At 45.3% G+C, this 18,756-nt stretch overlaps 2 protein-coding genes across 2 annotated transcripts in view; one reads left to right on the top strand and one right to left on the bottom strand.

Annotated features, from left to right (window-relative positions):
* Positions 1–9,586, top strand: part of FRMD4B (FERM domain containing 4B) — an 84,575-nt gene extending 74,989 nt beyond the window's left edge. Inside the window, exons 18-23 of the mRNA XM_086755606.1 lie at positions 828–884; positions 2,237–2,384; positions 3,593–3,718; positions 4,891–5,696; positions 6,284–6,416; positions 7,851–9,586. Coding sequence (XP_086611732.1) covers positions 828–884; positions 2,237–2,384; positions 3,593–3,718; positions 4,891–5,696; positions 6,284–6,416; positions 7,851–7,971 — 1,391 coding nt within the window. The 3' untranslated portion in view covers positions 7,972–9,586. The remainder of the gene's footprint in view (positions 1–827; positions 885–2,236; positions 2,385–3,592; positions 3,719–4,890; positions 5,697–6,283; positions 6,417–7,850) is intronic.
* A 5,498-nt stretch (positions 9,587–15,084) lies between these two features.
* LOC104475961 (protein FAM50A-like) lies at positions 15,085–17,748 on the bottom strand. The gene is given in 3 exon segments (XM_010115570.2): positions 15,085–15,634; positions 17,228–17,327; positions 17,664–17,748. Coding segments are annotated over 3 exon segments (735 nt in total).
* Between the last annotated feature and the right edge of the window lie 1,008 nt (positions 17,749–18,756).

The following is an 18,756-nucleotide window of genomic DNA, read 5'->3' as shown; positions in this document are numbered from 1 at the left end:
ATGTAGACTTTTTAACCCCACCAGTGCTGTGTCTTGCCAGAAACAACCTAGGAAAACATTTTTCCCTGTGTTAATTATCTCTAGTACTGATTTTTATCACCAGCCTAATTTCTCTGCTGCTGGTCTGTTCTAAACCCTTAGCAAGGACAGGCTGTTTCTGAGCAAGTGGTCGTGTGTGGTACCAAGGTGAGAGGACAGGCAGATGCAGCAGACTTTTGAATAAATAACAAAAAGTAAAAGAAACAGAAAAGAAAATTGCGATGTCCGTACAACAGTTACTGCTCTGTGTTGCTGGAATTTGCAATAACCTGATTGAAATCGGTGGAATTATTCTGGATTGATATTTTAATTTAATTGAAACAGGTTTTGTATGCTGATAAAACATTCAAAAGTTAATGCCAAATCTAAAAAGGCATTTTGTACCTACCTGGTGGGATTTCAGGTGTACCTAGAGGAGATAGATGCTGGCAGCCAAGATCTACATGTCTGTGTAGGCTCTTGACTCCTATTGAAGCACCAAAACACCCTGTGAGATCTGTTGGAAATTGAGTGGAAAACACCTTTGTAAATCTTGGCCTGATTCCCGCTGGAGTTGAAGAGAATCTGCTTTGATAATTATGTAGGTAACTTGCTGAGCTGCGGTGAACACAACTAGGTCATGATATACTCCAAAGCAGGACTGTCTTCAGGCTGTTGAGGGCTAAAGCATACAGGTTGGAGCGTTCCAAGTAGCAGCTGGCTGTGAAACTGTAGAAAATAAACTGTATGTGACATCTGGAAATTAATGTTGGGTCTCCCGTCCTTAAAGCGTTTGTTTTCATTCGCAGATGATATAATTCCATCTGAGAGCAGCTCTTTATCCGACACAACAACTTATGATGATGGTATGTTGCTTATCCTTTTTTTTTCCTATGAAGTGTGCATTTTCAGAGACATTTCTTTGATTTAATGTCCTTTAACCTACTGCTTTGGTGTCTTTTGATGACAAATTACTTTATAGCAGAGGAAAAAAAGAGCCTAATCGGGAATGTCTGTCTTCAAATAGGTTAGTTACTGAAAGTGTCTGCTCTGTGAGCTGATCTGAGTCGTCTTTACAGAAGGTGATTATTTTAAACATGACCAACCTGTGAGCTGAAGGCTTTGAATTTCAAACAAGTACTTCATCCCTAGGACCTGGCCAGAGGCGGGTGAGCTGCTGGAGGAGTTACGAGCTGGGAGGATATGCCCAGCCCTTCTGTCCTCACAGCCACTGTAAAACTTAGGGGAAAAACCAAGTAGAATGGGCACAGATATTAACAATTGGTTTATGTTTATCTGTTACCTAGTGAGCTTGCATCTTGCATGAGTGTGGTGTTTGCTCAGCTTACTCATTTCACACACACACCCACAGACACACACATTCACGCCCTGTTCCACAAGGTGGAAAGGACTTGGCTTGCCTCTCCCTTAAACTGGATAATTATCAGTTAGGGACAAACATTATGTAAATTATTGCTCACTTTTTAGTTAGGGCCTGATTCTGATCTCACTTTGTCCCAGTTTTAGACTTATACAACCCATCTGGTGCTTTAAATGGAGTTACACCTGATTCCTGCTTGTACGAGTAAACGCAGAGGCAGAGCTTTGGCTTGTGAACGAGTTTTCTGTGATGCTCGTCCTGCATTTCTGTGTATTAGTTGTAGCTTCCTGTTGGCTCTGATGGAACCTGGGATGTGCCCTAAGCAAAGTGAGAACAAGGATCAAACCAGCGTCTTTGCAATTGCCTTCAGCCAAATTTGTCTGTCAGTTGCCTTTGCTCGTTCAGTTGCTTTTGAAGTCAGTCCTTTCTAGGTTCTATTTCAAAACTAATTTTTGAAATGTCATTTTCAAGTAAAGACCTGGAAGGTGAGAGAGAGAGGAACTGGCTTTTGCGGAGGCTGAGCTTGCCTGCTCGGCTCTGGGAGGGATCGTGCAGCAAACAGGTGTTTTCCCAAGGAAGTTCCACTTTGTGACCTGGCACAGCCCCAGGCTGGCTGTAATATCCGTAGGAGTCGGTGTTGCTGAGATCCGTATGAGCCACCGCAATGTCCCGTCTGCGTGGAGGAGAGCTCGGTGCAGGCAGGAGAGCCTTTCTAGATTCACAGCTTCTCTCCTTGTCTCTGTAGTGCAAAGTGTTTCTGCTTAGGGGCCACAGATTTGCATATAGGGCAGAAATATCAAGGATTTTGCTAACAAAATTACATATTCTTTTTCACAGTCGGTGAATCGCTTCCTGTGCCAGCACAAAGACCCAGCTCAGCGCAGCTTTCTCCAAGGCTTCCTCCACCAAAGTCCCTCGGGGTGGAGAGAATTCATCTCAGAAAGTCATCCATAAACGAGCAGCTGTTGGAAACCAGACACTCCAGGTAGGGCACGTCTCGCTGCCGCTGTGCTCTCCACCTTGCTGGCGTGAGCTCTGTCTTGCCCCTGCCAAGACTTCTCTTTCTATGGGCACTCCAGCGGAGCCTGCTGCCTCCACACTCCTCTGTGATTTGGTGAGGGGAGCTGAATTTGCTGTTTAGTACAGCAGTGTGGATAAGTGTATGTAAGTAGTTGTCACAGTCTCTGAAATTGTAGGGTAGTATGGTCTTTGTGAAGAAGTTTGACATGGGTGAGAAATTTAATAGCAAGGGCTGCATTTAAGGAATTGCTCGTGTGCAGCAGTACTTGTCACCCTTTATCTCCATTTCTGTGGTTTGTTTTTGGTAGCAATTAAACAACTTGTACTTTTCCCGATGACTGTGCTTAATGGCTTCGGATAACACCAAACCATACCCATCCCTGCTGATGGTATCGGTATTTCAGCAGGTACATTGTAAAAGTGTACAGAATTCGTGTAAGTCCTGATGGGCATTTCTCCATCTAAGAGCAGAGTTACTGGGATTCAAGCAGCTGCTGTCATTAGTGCCAGCTGCAGTGACTGGGTGAGGTTCCTGTGGGATTTGGGCACTTTCTGAGTTAGAAGAACAGTTCCATGGAGTGCATTGATAGCAGTAACTCTACCGACAGTAGTATGATCATGTTACATGGGTTGGATCTGGTGCTAGTTGTTCTAGGGGTAGGGATTCCCACTGATCTTGATATTTCTTTGATATTTGTCTTGTGTGAGTAGGCTGTTGAAGGCGTGCTTAAAAATATTTTCATTTTGGGCAGTGTCATGTCTTTGTGTTTTTCTTGTCCGTCCCTCAAGAGAAGCAGAACTCTCCTCCATGTGAAGTTCAGAAGTTGAATTATAGCCATATGTAACCATTTATCTGTGGTGTGCTTAATTTTAAAATCCGATTCCTTTGCTTCTCTGTAACCTGCTCTGCCTCTTCTGCTTCATACTTCTGTCCTTTGGCAGCAGCTTTTCCTATCAATCATCCTGTGAGGACCTCCCTTTTGAACCACAAGGAGTTGGATTTCTCTTCCTTTTTAGTAATTCTGTTCTTTATACAGGGAAGAACATCCAGTTATGCTCTTACCTCTTTTTTCTGCCCTTCGTTTTGTTTCTTCAAGACTTAAGGTGTGCGTATTCTGTGTGCCATGACTTGCATGGCGTTTAACCTAACTGAGGTTGTCTCCCTCGTTACAGGGACCCGCTTTCGACTCACAGCAGTCCCTACCGAACCCTGGAGCGGCCGCCCCAGCACCATGGGGGGAGAAGCATGCCTACAACCCCTGTGCTCACACGCAATGCCTACAGTAGCAGCCACTTACAGTAAGGGGGTTTTGTTTTAAGTGTGATGTCCATCTTAGGCAGCAGAAGAATAAAAGCAAAAATTGTGTTGAGGGCCAAGGTGCCATGCAGCTTTCCCTATAGCAAGGTCAGGCTCTCAAAATACCTTTTCTGGATATTGGAGGAACAAGATTAATATCAGCCACCATGTTCTGGCAGAGTCCTGCACCGGCTGTGTGATGTGTGTGAGAGCATTTATGTGAGCACCACCCTATCTGGGCAGATAGCAGCACCCACAAATGGGTGTCTGCAAAATTAGGAGTGAGATGGAAGCTGGCACACAAGTATTGCCTATTTGATCATTAAAAACTGTAGGAGAAGGGTCATTTCCAGATAGGCATCTATGGGGAGTTTTGGTTTTTTGTGAACAAGCAAAAGCTGTTTACAAAAAAACCAAACTCCCTAAAGTTTCTGAAAAATACTTGTAAGATAGCCAGAATTTATTTTCAGTCTCCTTTGTAGCCTCATTTTCTAACAGTGAGGCTTATGAAATTGTATTGTCCATCAGCTAGTGGTCTTCCCACAAAACGTTGTTCACAAGCTGACAGATGTCTGCTGTGGACTGTGCTCCTACAAGTGTCCTGAAAAAGTAAGTGGCCAGATAGAGGAGAGATATCTCAGTGCCCTTGCTATGGGAAGAGAGCTGCAACGTGAGCTCACCTGTATTATTAAACAGCTGAGAATCCATGCTGGGGAGGGAGAGGTGCTATAAATCTTATAATGTTGTCAAGAGCTCATGTTTCACTTGGCTGGGGTAATAGGGCCTTGAGAGACAGAGCCACAGGAAACCCATCTTCCTGTGTTCTGCTCCTAGCTTAGTTACTTGTGCAGGCTTTACCTACTTAAAAACTGAGAGCCCTCCTGTAAATCATTAGAAAATGTGAGTTTGTGAGCTTTGCTGCATGTATCCCTGTCACAGATTAACATTGCTCACCCTAATAGATTTTTGAGATCTCCTACTGTTGCAGCAAATGGAAAATTCAGCCAAGCTGAATTTCTTGCAATGCAGATATCCTCTTTGGAAAGAAAAGACTGGGTTTGTATTGTGCTTTGGGGAGGCAGCGTGCCTGACTTGCCCATGTGTGCTCTCCCCAACTCCCTGTGTATGTTTGTGTGTGACTGACTTTAACCAACCTACATCTCTGTTATTTCAGGCCAGATGCTTCTCCGCACCATCGCCGGCAGCGCAGCGGAAGTCTAGAATCCCAAACGCACCTGTTGTCCGAGACTCCTGCTGAAAAGGCAGCCTTCACCCTCTCAAAGTCCCAGCGAAGCAGCAGCACTGAGATCCTTGATGATGGATCATCCTACACGAGCCAGTCAAGCACAGAATATTACTGCGTGACACCGACTCCCAATCCATATTATACTACTCAGACGCTCGACAACAGGACCAGGGGCCGAAGACGGTCAAAGAAACAAAACATGTCTGCTGCAAGTTCAGGAAGTATGCCAAATCTTGCCCAGAAGGATGTCCGCAATGGTGTCTACCACAAAAGTCAGGAGCAGCCTTCCTCTAGTTACTATATTTCTGGATATTCCGCATACACTGAATCTGACATTTATTACAATGGAGGACATCTTTATGAGAGCGATACGGAGGGACAGTACAGCGTCAATCCTTCCTATCGCTCATCGGCACATTACGGATATGACCGTTACAGGGAATTCAGGTCTTACCATGAAGATGAAGTGGACAGAGTACCGCACAACCCATATGCAACCCTAAGGCTTCCAAGGAAGCAAGTTGCTAAAACGGAGCATATAACCAAAAACATTCACAAGGCCTTAGTAGCAGAGCATCTCCGTGGCTGGTACCAACGTGCCTCCTCTCAAAAGGAACAGGGTCATGGCCTGCAGGCAGGCTTTGAGTCTGACAGAGGATCTCAAAGGAGTTTGGGCTTTGCTGGTCTGTCGGTGCCATGTTCTCCTAGCAGTCGGGTGTCGTCTTTCTCTTCGGGTAATGTCTGATTTCTTCTACGTTAAAAGTTTTTCTAAGTCCCTGCTGTGCAGCAAATTCTGCCTCCTCGCTTCCTCTGTGAAGCTGGCAGAGGAGAAGCAAGGCTAGAGCTCTGTCCTGAAAGGTAGATGAGAAACTGGATAGGATCTGCTTGTTCCATGCTTGTGAAGAATGGCTTGTTTGTTTGACTTCTCCCATGAGTAAAACTGCCTTTTCCTCTTTGTAAGCGCGGTAGTCTGAAGAAGCACAAAGAGCCATATGGGTTTCAAATAAGCATGTTTACCATCTAGAAGCAACGTGCTAAACTTTATGCTGTGTAAATGTGGTTGCTGTGATGGCTTCCAAAATACAGTACAATGAGTGTCACTGACTGGGTGAGCAAGTCTTTTTATGAGATTCGCTGGCTCCGAAATGCCACCCGCGCAGTGCTTTTACAGGGCTTGTAAGTCATTTTGTGTTTGCATTGTCTGCTTGCGTGTCCTGCAGAAACCCGTAGAGATCACTAATGAGAATTGTCTCGTGTCTCAGCTGATTTAGCTGGAGAAAGATCTAATTTGCTGTAACTCTTTTTTTTTTTTAAATTCCAGCATCTTCTGCAAACACTGCTGGGAACTGGCGAAACCCGCTTGCACTGGGACTTTCTGACTACGATACGTTGTCTCATTCCTCTTATGCCAGCTGCTATGGGAATGTTTATGGCAACCTTCCTTTGCAGAGCAGGTGAGTGGAGCATATCAAGACTTTCTGCCCTTCCTCCTGTATCTCACAGGCTGTTAAAATTTCTGAGAAAATCAGCTTGATTTCAAAGGGCTAGGATGAAGAGTAATTATAAAATTGATTTTGTGAGAGCAGGTCTTCTCTGTGTGGAGCAGACCAGCTGTACCACCACTAACTGTACCACAAATATTCAAGGAAAGTCATAGTACGGATGAACTCATTTGTTGCACAGCCTTTTCCGCTGGCTAATGCTGGACCATTAAAGATCTTGCACTCCCTGTGGCTGTGATGCCCAGAGTGATGTTGTGGGTGCTGAGCCCAGTCCCTCTTACCTCCTGTGATGGAGGTCTCTCCTGCACCCCATCAGCAGTCCAGCAGACACAGTCCTGTTGTGTTTCTGAAGCTGTAATGCCTGTGCTGATAAACTTATGGAAAAACAAGGAAAGGAAACACCTCTCTTCAGCCTCACGTGTCTGTGTGCTGGCGTTCAAAGGTGATACTCCATCTGCCAAGCACACCTGGCTTGGCAGAGCTTAACCCAGAAACTGGGTGGGACGTGGCGCTGCTTGCAGAGCTGCCCTGCTCATGGGGGCTTTCCTGAGGTGTGCGGGGAGCCCAGGGTCTGCTCTGTCCTGGCAGAAATTTCTGCAGTGCACTCGCTGCTCCTGTTTGGTGTTCTCAGTCTCCCTGCTATCGTTTGTTGGCGTTATCAGTGAGGACAGAGACGTCCTGCCCAGGGGAATGGCTCTGCCCCCCCCCAAATGCCATCACATTTAAGTACGCTTGTGCTAAGCATAGCCAGCTGTAGTAAGTACTCCAAGTTTGTGCTCCCTCCTTCGTGGGTTGCATTGTGAGCTTGCTGCCAGGCTGACTTGTGTGAAACTACTGAATTTTTAACTTCGATTGTTTTAAAATAAATGTAAGAAAAGATATAAAGGCTTCTGCTAGATCCTTGTTTCCCAGTTAAATGCCATGGGCTTTTTTATTGCAGCGATGTAAAAATCTACAGTAACAGTGTTTAAAAACACAGTTTTTACTAATTTCTTAACTTCCTATAATTTGGCTTTGAAAAGCTGGCTTATTTTGGCAGCTTTATCTAAATTAAGTTTATCAGCTATTAACTTTCCATAGTGTGAATGACTTCTCTGATCATTCATCTGTTTTATTTTTTATTTTAATGCAATTATGGCAAACAAGCAATCAACGCACCCTGCAGTCTTGACAATTTTGAGCAGCTGAGATCCTGTTGCACACAATTTGACTAATTACAGCGTGAAAACTGGGGTTCGTGTTCGGATCCAAATTACGTCGGGGTGAAGTCGCAATAACCGGCATTACTTAAAGCCCGAGGGGGGTTGCGTGAGTTTGTGCAGCACTTGGGGGTCTGGGGAAGACGCTTGGCTCTTGCTGGTCCCTGATGTTGTGCCTCTCTTACAGAGCGTATGCAGAGACGAGCCAGCTGGGTGGCGACGACGAGAGCCGGTTGGAAGAAGACTTGCACAGCAACGAGCAGAGATTATTCTGGCATGAGGATTCAAAGCCCGGGACGCTCGTGTAGACTGCCCGCAGCCCCGCATTCATACCCTTGCGTGCCTTGCACAAAATGCTGTGACTCCGAGGCAGATCTCGGGCGGAACTTCCAGACCGAACGAAAGAAAGGAAGCAGGCTGTGTTGCTGGGAAAGATTAAATTCAGCATTAAGAGGGACTGTAGCAAATTGACAAAGTCTTACCACGAATGGCATTTCTCTCTGAACCAGATAAGCCTACAAGAGCAAGGGCAAGCCACAGTTTAATCTATGATTAGATGCAGCACTTGGTTGAAGTATTTATATTTAGCAAGCACTTTTTTGGAAGATTGCAAGGTGTTGAAGGCAAACCTCAGAGGAGAAAAAAAAAAAAAATGTGAAAAGGAGACTTTTATGGAAAAACCAGGAATTCTAGGAGCACAATTCTGATGTCTGAAAGAAGAAGAAATTAAAATTTATTCTGCCATGGCTTATGATGACCTGGAAGGACTTTCATAAGCTTGTGAAGGATGGATACTGTGTGTGTGAGTGAGGCAAAAGGTGACTTAATCAGTATTGGAACATTACTTGAAGGAAGGCTGGATATTTTTTTTGTTATGGAGGTTTGAATGAGTTTATCTGTTTTTGGGGGTGTTGTTAAGAGTGTTTGTTAGCACCACAAGCAAGTTCTGGAAGGAGAAGAATTTGCGGACACAATATGTCATGTAAAACTATAGGCAGTTGTGGGTTTTGGGAACAGAAGCAGCGAACTTTTGAACTCTTTTCCATGATAAAGTATAATTAATAACCTCCCATTTAATGACCTTTCCATGGTACAACTTCACTGTGTGGAGGAGTAGGCAAATTTTCACGGTGGCTGCACAGTGACCCCTGTTCTTCAGGTGACGATCATATTTTGCTCTGCCACAGTGAGTCGAGGATCTGCAGTGGGGAGCTCCAGTGATCGCACGGCGAACAATTTGATTGTAACGGCCAGTATTTTAAGGTGGATGCAAACACAAACAGCCAAGTGGGTGCCTTAAAATGAGGGGCATTAGGATTGTACCGCGAGTCATCTGAACTGCCAGGTGCGTTGCAAAGTCACTAAGTGACAGAACAGCATTTTTCACAAAACCATTTGTGTAGGAAAAAAAGTGCGACTGCAGTCTTGATCTAAGAGGGATAAACCTACCTCACGTCATCCATCTGTAGGAACAAATTGGCATGGGTTATCTTACGTGATTTCCAATGACTCGTTTGCATATGGTAAAATCTCTCTCGTTTCTCAGCTGTACTGTGCTTCAGGATTCCATAAATGGTGCTCTTTTTTCTTTTATATAAAGGATTAGTTACTCCTTGTTCATATTGTGAATAGAAAAGTTTCTGATAAACTTTTTTGACATTTTTTACCAATATTCCAGAGCATGTAATATATACAGAAGGACACACTTGTTAAGCTGGTACTTAGTCGTTTGTATTATTAGAGTCGCGATTTGGAATTAAACGAACAAAAAATAAAAAATAACTTATTTCCTTGGTTTTGCATATTTGTATAGCCTTCTAGAAATGCGAAAGCTCTTTTTGCTTATTCTTTTACTACTTCTGAATTTTTTAGACCTATTATTTTGTATAGGTCAATAAACTAAAAAGTGTGCTACCAAAACCACTTCAGCATTCCTCCTGTTTCTACTTGAGTGCTTCAAAAAGTTGCAGTGTGTGTTTTTTCAGGGCTTTAAAGTAAGAGACTTTAGAGTGGCCTCGGATGGGGGAATCTTGGCCCAGGGCAGTTCAGGCTCTCCCAAAACGCATCTGCAAGTCTGAATTTCTGATGATGCAAGGGGATGAAGAAGTGGAGCTCGTCGCCTTTGCAGGGGTCTCTCCAGCACAGCTGCCCCAGCGGAGCCGAGCTGGGCTCGTGCAGCATCCCAGCGGGAGGGTTGCTCTCCCTGGACCTGCTGCCCAGCCTCAGCTTGGCAGTGATGCACACGGGTGGCCTCAAGTTTCTGGAAACACTTATTGCTCATCTATCCTCACATCTAAAAATTGCTGCAGCTTTTCCAGTCTGAAGCGTGGCTCTTGAGGTTTGTGTGGCTCGTCTGCTGGGTCCTCAGTTTGTGCCCTCTGAGATGCCCACATTTCTGGAAGAGCGACTTGGCTTCTAGATGTACAACTGCTTTTGCACCCTGGTCACCAAGCAATTGAGGTTATTCAGTCTCGCTCTCCACTCTTCAGAGTTACTTCTCATTTCTGACTTCCTGTGGCATCCGTAAGCTTAACCAGTACTGAATTTTATGCTTATTTTCGGGTTGCTGGTGAAAATAGGTATTAATAAAAACTTGCAGATGTGCACATTAAAAATACCCCTGTGTCATCATATTTCTCCATTTCTCCAAGTAGTTTTTGAGGTTCATCTGTTCGCAAGTTCTTCATTCACTGAATCATGCTTGCTGCTGTTAAAAAAGTGTTTTGAGCAGGAAGCTGAATGGTACAAAGTCCAATACCTTACCCAGAACTCATGGTATCGATGGATGCTGGCAGTTACTTATTAGCGCACTCTGAGCTTTTCATTTAAAAAAGGAAATGAGGTGTGTGACAAGGTCAGTGCCCCATTTGAAGTGTGGTTTGCATTCCTTTATTTTAATGCTGTAGCCATTGAGTTTCGTATTGGCTTTCCTGTTAGCGTTCAGGACTTAGCTCAGTCTAACACATCCATGTTGGCACAATGCTGGCACTCGCCCTGGCCTCCCGGCTTGCTCTGAGCAGACCAGGACAATTTTGGATGATTTTGGATGACCGTGTTGGGAAGATGAGAATTTGAGGTGGGTTTGAGTTGAGGCCTGTTTGCTATATTTGGGGATATTGAGCATAAATTCTCTAGAGCCAGAGTTCAGACTCTGACTGCAGCTTCCAGTAAGCAAGAACTAAGCTGCGAAGGAGCTGGAAATCGAAGATTGGTAGCACGGCAGGTGCAGCACTTGTAACCCCTTTTGTCATTCTCCGCATGCCTGGCCCTGCAAGAGTTGTGCTCTTCAAAACTTTCAAGAAGGCTAGAAGTGCAGAGTGAAGGAGGAGGCCCAGAAGAGGAGAGAATAAGAATAACTTCTTGTTCTTGGATGTTGCCTAGGGTAGGTAGTAAAGGGCTGGGGTTGGTCTTGGGTGGCACAGGGAAGGAGAGTGAGGCCACAGCGTCCCTGTGGGACCTCCTGTCCATCACCAACAAGGGCGCGCTGGCAATGCTGCACAGCTTGTGCAACACCTGATTTTCACCAGTTGTTCCCCAGGACCCCTAACTTTGCCTTTTGCAGACCTCTAGCTTCTTACTTGGTTGCACTGCATTTCTGGAGTGAGATTTTGATGCACGTGCATGACTGTTCACAGAGACCAGCTCCATACAATGCAGCTGAAGAGGTAATAAAGACATAGTTGTAATTGTTATCACATTTGTTCACAATTTACAAATTACCTGTGCTTTTTTTGAATTCTTACCTCCTCTGTGTGTTCTGCTGTTTAACCACAGCCCTTCCTCACCAGGATTACGGAGGACATCTAGCGACTGACCAGCAGCATTGAAGATAAGAGCCTTCCTGCCTCCCGTACTCCTCTGAAGTCCTTCCTACCCCTTCCAGCTTGAAGAAATATTTAGAAATTCTTATTTAATATGATCCAGAACAAAGCCAAGAGGAGAATGACGTGAAACACCAATGTAAAACACCCAGGTTCAATTTAACAGGGTCACAAATGCCTGTCTCTAGAAGGTAGAACATGATGATGATGATGAGTATGGTGAGGGCAGAAAAAAATCCCACATAACACCGTATGTAATGGAGCATTTCTGAGTGCTTTTAGTTGACGGATGAAGAAGAAAAACCAGTCCTTGCCAGGATTCCTTAAAAAGGCAATAGGGCACTGGGCTAAAATAAGCTGTGCCTGATGTTTTTAATTGCTTGCTTTTTCTCTGCTGTTTTGAACAAAAATACTCTTGAGATGTGGGAGGACAAACTCCCGTGGGAGCTGGCACCAAGCCCCGCAGGAGGCTGGTGTCTGACCTTCCTCCGGCACAGCGACCACGGAGGGACGAGGCTCAGGCCAGGAGCCCCCTCCCCGAGCACAGGCAGACCTTTAAAGATCACAAATCTTTAAAATTCACCCCATGATACTTGTGTAAAACTTGGTGGCCAAGGTGACTGAATAAGTGATGTGACTCTTGAAGGCTTCTACTGACTTTTCATTTATGATCTCAGATTTATCAGCTGAAACGTGAGCAATGTTGCAGCAGCAGCAAGGTTGCGTGGCTCCTGCGTGGGTAAGAAGCCTCCACCATGGCCCAGCCAGTCCCAAAATGTTTGTAGGAAATCCTCGAAGGGGCTGAAGGTTTGCTCCATCTCCTGGGCTTTAGGGATCAATGCAGGAGAGCTGCTCCTGCAGGCAACTGCCTGGAGAGAAGCTCCCTGTCACTGCCCTTGTCTGACCCTTTCTGGATAAGTGAACACCTCGCCCAAGAAGATTTCTTCTTTCTACGCTAGTCTTTGGTCTGCTTTGTGCTTTTCTATCATGTTTAATAAATTTCTAAGGCAAAAAGCTGAGAGCTTTAGCTATAGCCGGGCCTCACACAAATATTGAAACCTATGAAGTTAAAGTAAATGGGAGCAAACTTTTAATTGTGTTTATTTTGTTTAATAGTTATTAATTTAAATCTAATTATCTGGTTTTCCCTGGATTTTTTTTTTTCTTAGGGATCTTGTGCTAGGGGAAAGACTCCAGGTCCTTAGGAATGTTTTCTCTTGTTGGTAACTTCCTTGTCAGAAACTTCCTGGAGTGGTTCTCAGATTACTTCTGTCACTTCTTGCAGCTGTTTGAGGTAATTTTTTTCCCCACCCTATTTATCTTATTTTGTTTTGCAAACGTATGAATACATAAACAGTTCTGTATGCTTTTTTCCCTCATCACGTTATGCTGGGCATCGTGTGTTTCCCTGCCCTGTCCCCTGCTCTTGCCCTTGTTCTTCTCACGCTGAAGGCACCAGGCTGCCAGCACCAACTGTGTGGAGAGCCCAGCATCATTCCTTGGATTGGCTGGGGATAATCTGGCTTTCCAGTCAAGTGAAGCAATGAACGTGGTATTTGGGTAGAGCGCAAGAAGGGGACGTACAGCTCTAATGTGGGGGCAGCCTGCATTTTCCTACTTAATGCAGCTGTCGTTAGAATCAATTAGCATTTGGATTTCTGTAATTTAGATAACTCCACATATATGGATGTTTGCTATATCACCAAGCAATGAGAAAATGGACCTTCATCCTGGCAGAGATGGTATTGCTAGGGGAAGAGATGGAGCTGCATGTGGCTTCCATTCATGTCTTCAGGTATAAAGTTTATATGATGGATTTTGTTGTGGCTGGTGGTTTCAGGATGGTCCTTGCCCACACCGCCATGTGGTTGGGACTTTGGAAAATCTGGTTGCTCTCTAAGTTTGACCCCATCATTGGGACCTACAGGACAGGACTTCAGAGTTGATCTCACCATAGGCCTGGACAGAGGAAGAGGCAATAGTATGTTTGCCGTAGTGTCATCCACCCTCTTTGCCTCCTGTTTAACTCTCTCCTCCACCTGCCCTGTCCTGTCACAAGTTGGCCAAGCACCCTTGTGTGCCAGGACACTGCCCAAAATGCCTGTCTGAGCTTTCCAAAGATGACACTTTCCCCCGTTCCAAGTATTGCCGTGATGCCCACTCTACCAGCGGGTAAGGGTGGTGACACCCTGTCTGATGCACAACCCCCTGTCTTGTCTGGCGGGACCTTTCCCTTCCCCTCATAGCTGTTAGACACAGATTGAGGACCACATGGATCATCTCCCAGGGCAAGATTTATCATCAAAGACAATCACCCCATGCTCCAATGCAGCAAGTCAAACCTGATGTGATGTTTCCTCCATGGAAGAAGGGATGGTGTGAGTCATGATCCATGCTGGCAGCCCAGGAGGACACAGATGTTAGGGCTTTCGTGAAAGAGAAGCAAGACCTTCAACCAAGAAACAGCTCCTTGCCATCCATCCAGCTTCATTATCTGTGTCTGTCCCTCTTGAAGGGAATCACTGTAAATCCTTCAGCAAGTCCTTGACTGCAGAGGGATGTGCTCCGTCTCACAGGACATCTGCCTGTCTCAAGCACAGCAGGCATGAGTCTCAATTTATATTTAATGGTTAGAGTGTCATCAAAGAGCTGCAGATGGAGAAGAGTGTGCAGCCAGCCAGGGCTCAGCTGGAGTAACTCTAGAAGAAACTCTTCCACCTGTTCCTGGGCTGAGGTTAGAGAAGGACATGCCCCATGCGTACATAACAAAACTGCCATGTGGTCTTGCCAGCATTATTGCCCATGGGCACGTTTTAGTGGCAGGATGATACGAGGTATGGGGCTGTGATAGGTTTGGATGCTATAAAAGAAAGATACACCCTATGTTTAATGTGAAGGGTGACATTGTTTCCTGGAATGACTCCGTTTCTTATCTGATCTGGCTTGTGCTGAATTTGGTGTTTCATATAAATGTGGAAGTGATTGCTCATTCAAAAGGTTATGATGGTGGCTGCTGCTCCTCAAAGAGTCCTTAGCATTGTGTTATTACAGTTCTGATTTAATAGTACTGCTAGGAGGGAAACTATACATTTTGATGGCCATAACCAGCCTTGGCTCTGTCCTAAACCGGGTTGAAGCCACATCGGGACAACTCAGGGCATTTTCTGGTTTTGCCCATTGGTGAAAAGTTGCAGGCAGAGCTGTAGCTCGGTTCCTCAAGTCTTGGTCAGACATTCAACATCCCCTCATTGAATTGTCTCTTCCCTATAAAATAACAAAATTGCTTGCTGTCTCTCACAGACCCATTTTCATTCACCACAGGCTAGTTTGCTTTTGTTTGTCAGACATCAGCACTGTGCTTTGGGAAGATCAGAAGATCCCCCTCCTTCTTCACTGACCTTGGCCTCTGCAAGCTATTTCTCTCACAAGAAATTATTCACAATCGGCTCAGGCAGATGCTTCTCAGGTTCTCCTCACATCTCCTCTCTTCACGTCTCTTGGCCAGGCCGAGTCGGGCCCAGATGGCCGCCCAGCGGGAGGCCAGAGGGTGAGGCCTGCAAGGCCCACAGGGCCCACTTCTCCCTCTCTCTGCCTCTTGCTTCAGCTTCTTCCCTTCTCGGGGTCGTAGGGCTCCCAGCGGCTTGTGGGGAAGATATGCTTGTTCTTCTCGTACCAGCTGCGCAGCACCACCTTCCTCACGTGCAGCTTGTCCTTCTCCATAGTGGCATTATTCAGCAGCTAGATGTCATTGTAGATGTTGAAGAGCGGCCCGCTCTTGCCCTGGGCTTTGGTGATGATGAAGCTGTGGTGCTAGAGGATGATCAGACCCTCCTTGATGTACACCAGCTGCTCCACCCCTGCCAACTGCAGCTCACTGAAGTCCCTGCGCAGAATGTCCAGCGCTTTCTGTGGGAACTGCTGCATCGTGTTCCCCTTCACCGTGCACCGGTGTCTGGAGCCATCCCAGTAGCTGAAGGTGATCTCAATCTCCTCTGGCTTGGCCTCCCTCCCCTGGTGCAGCTCCTCCTGCAGCTGGTTCTCCTCCTCCTCCTCCTGGTTGTGGTCAGGCAGGAATCTGGTGTCCACCCCTGGGTTTTTCCCATTTCCGAGGAACTGACCCCAACCCCCATTCCCTGTTCCCCTCTGTGCCCTTCGAGGCAGGGAGGAGGGAGAGAGAATTAAAATTAAGTTAAGCCCAGAAAGAGTGGAGGGATGGGGGGAAGTTGTTTTTGTTCTCTCTCATTATCCTGCTTTGGTTTTAATAATAAATAAATCGTTTTCCCCAAGTTGAGTCTGTTTTGGCCCTAATGGTAATTTCGATGACCTTTGATGACACTACCCCAGGCTGATATTTTCTCTCCTTAATTTCTGACATGACTAAAGGCCCCTCCATGATTCCCCTTTCTCCCTACACATTTTAATTTTTTCTTTTCCGTGTGATAAGGAATGTGGATGGTGACAGAGGTAGTTTCCTGCTGTGTAGGGAAGACCCAGTGTAGCTGCTCTCAGAATTCTCTGAAAATGAAAACTTTAAAAAAAAAAAAAAAGAAAGAAAACCAAACAGAAAAACACCATGTTCTTTTTTTTGGGCCCAATTAGAAGCATCCAGGTCCCACTGGAACAGAAGATGTAGCTCTGCTTGCTCCTGTTGGAGCTGAAGGAAGCTGCCAGACCTCGAAGTGGCGAGATGCGGTGATCTGATGATCACTGGGGCAGGGGCGGGGGCTCGCACCCATGTCCCTGCTGCTCCACCCCATCCCCATGTCAGCCACCGTCATGCCTTCCCTTTCACACCAGGGCTTGACTTTGCAGCTCCCTCTCAAGCGACTTGGACAAATACTTTGAAAGTGAGACGTCCTTACTCTAAGCAACAAACTTAATCCAATATATTTATTTCTGTAACGGTTTGAAAATGTGGTGTGGGTTGTTTTTGTGTTGTTTGTTTTTTTTTCCCCTGGTGTTTTTCCCACAGGGTGTCTCTCTCTGATTGCTCTCGTTACTTAGTGGTTGTTATTGTTAAGAACCCATCATCTGACCCGTTATAATCCCCATATTGCGTTACACTGCATTGCTGGGCATACTTGGTGTTGGTCAATTTTAGACTGCCCCATCGAGCCTACAAGTTTCTTAAAAGCGACGCAAGGTTATGTTACACGCGCACATTCTCCGACTTATTCCAGTTAATGTCTTGGCACTTGGAAATGCCATGGGCTGGTAACAGAGGGGAGTAAATGTATGGGGTTTTTAAGCGAGAAAAAAAAAATATGAAAGCCAACATTATAGAAATTGCTTTCAAGCATTTGGCATCAGCATGTGTCCCATCAATTACCTTAAAATAGAACATATTTTAGGCACTTGAAGCATGGTTTGATGGCCTGCTTTGCATCACATGGTGACACATGGGTCAGACCCGCTTGATATTTGAGTTAAAAACTTGTCAACCCTTTTGCTTTCAAGAAAGATAGGTTGGAAATTTTGAAGAAAATTCACAAATGAGAAAAATCAATGGAGTGAAATGATCCTGCACAAGAGCCTGCTGGGTTTCATGCAAGAGTTCATCCACACGTGAGTACTTGCCCTAGAAACGGTGAGCAGTAAGTATGAATTGTTCGTTACCGAGGGCAGACCTTTTCTTCTACTGATTTGCTCCTAAAGGGCTTTTATTTCACACTTGTTAGGTACCTGCTTAGCATGAATTTTGAGCTGCTACTTGTAGGGATCGCTTTGCGATCACTGCAGGTACCTCTTGTCTTCTGCTGGTGCTTTGAGCGTAGCTGTTCCCACGGCGCTCTGCCGCTTGTTAACAAAACACGTCGTGCAGCAGCTTATTAGTCCAGGGATTCCTGAGCAAGTGTCAAATTGGCATGAAAATAGCAAGTGCTACTGATGGAAGTTGCTTTCCTGTCTTAATGAAAGTTGAGGAATGAGTGATTACTTTGGAAAGCTCCGAGGGGAGTACCCACAAATGGCATTGGGAAGAAGATGGGAGTTTTGCCTTGGAAAGGACTTAAAGATTTGGCCGCGAGCATGTCCCAGACCTGGAGGGTGTTGTTTGTTGCTTTAGCGTGCCGTTTCCAGCGCCCCAAAACACTAAACAACGTGTTAGGAAAGGAAGTGAATCCTGTACGTGAGGTAATTTATGGAGCAGAGACCTAAAGTAGGCAAAATATGATACTCACCTTGGAAATCTGTGGGATTAGCACCCATGTCACCAGGAGAGGTGTCACCAGGCAGCCTTCCCTCTACGTCTGACGGAGAAGGCATCGCTTCCAAAAGTATAGTGTTTCCTAATCATGGTATCGACAAGTGATATATTTCTACTTAGAAGAAAACTTGTGTTTCAAATACCTGATAGTGTTCTCAGTATCCCTGTTTTCTTTCTCGAGAGGACTTCATGGGTTTGACCCTACTTAACTTAGCAGATCTGACAAGACCATGGCCCAAGATGGCCTGGCTGAAGATCATGGAAATATAAGAAGGTGGCCAGGGGCTTTATTTACAGTCAAGAAATTAGCAAGCGATAAGTAACCACTGAATAGACAGCTTCTGTGACCCAAACAGCATCGTTTGGGAGAATAACATACCAGCTACCAAAGAGCGTTGATTTATTTGATAACATCGGGAAACCATTTATGGACTCTATTATGGACAGCAGTCACTGGGGGTTAAACCGCTAGACCAGATAGATTGATGTGTGGGTCTGCTGTTGTGCTTGCTACTGCATAATATAAAATAAGAATGTCCCCTGAAATACCAAAGGGGCAAATAGAGCCATTATGCTCTTGGCTTGGGTTTTTGTTATTCTTTTCTTTTACCATTTATTTCATTCTTAAATTTTTGCCGGCTTCCCTGCTGTGTAACAGCATTAATTAAAGGAGGACTTTTGGTTTATGGCTTTTTAATAGGGGTTAACAGGGCTTTGAACATCATGTTTCTTGTTACAGAACACAGCAAAGAGAGACTATTGTCGTGCAGAGGCTATTTTGCTGCTGGCAGACTCCAGCAGAGCATGGCTGAGGCTGTAACGAGAAATATGGCTTAAAAATTGGTGGGGCTTGGCTTCACAGCCTCTCATCTGTGGTTTCTCTCCTGTGAAAGACGTGTTCACAGTTGCAAGGTGAGGATTTGATTCAATACCCCCCTGCAAAGAATGTTTGAAACTATGAGGGTCAAATGACCCCTGTCCTCAAGCACAAGGTGTGCGTTGTACCGACTGGCCACTCGCCTTTTTCCATCTTCAAGGATTTTGCCTTAACTGAGAGGAGGCGTTTG

Source organism: Chlamydotis macqueenii, chromosome 10, assembly GCF_036417535.1.
Source record: "Chlamydotis macqueenii isolate bChlMac1 chromosome 10, bChlMac1.mat, whole genome shotgun sequence".
Classification (NCBI taxonomy): Eukaryota; Metazoa; Chordata; class Aves; order Otidiformes; family Otididae; genus Chlamydotis; species Chlamydotis macqueenii.
Note: the sequence above shows the minus strand (reverse complement) of the source record. Positions and strands in the feature narration are given on the sequence as shown.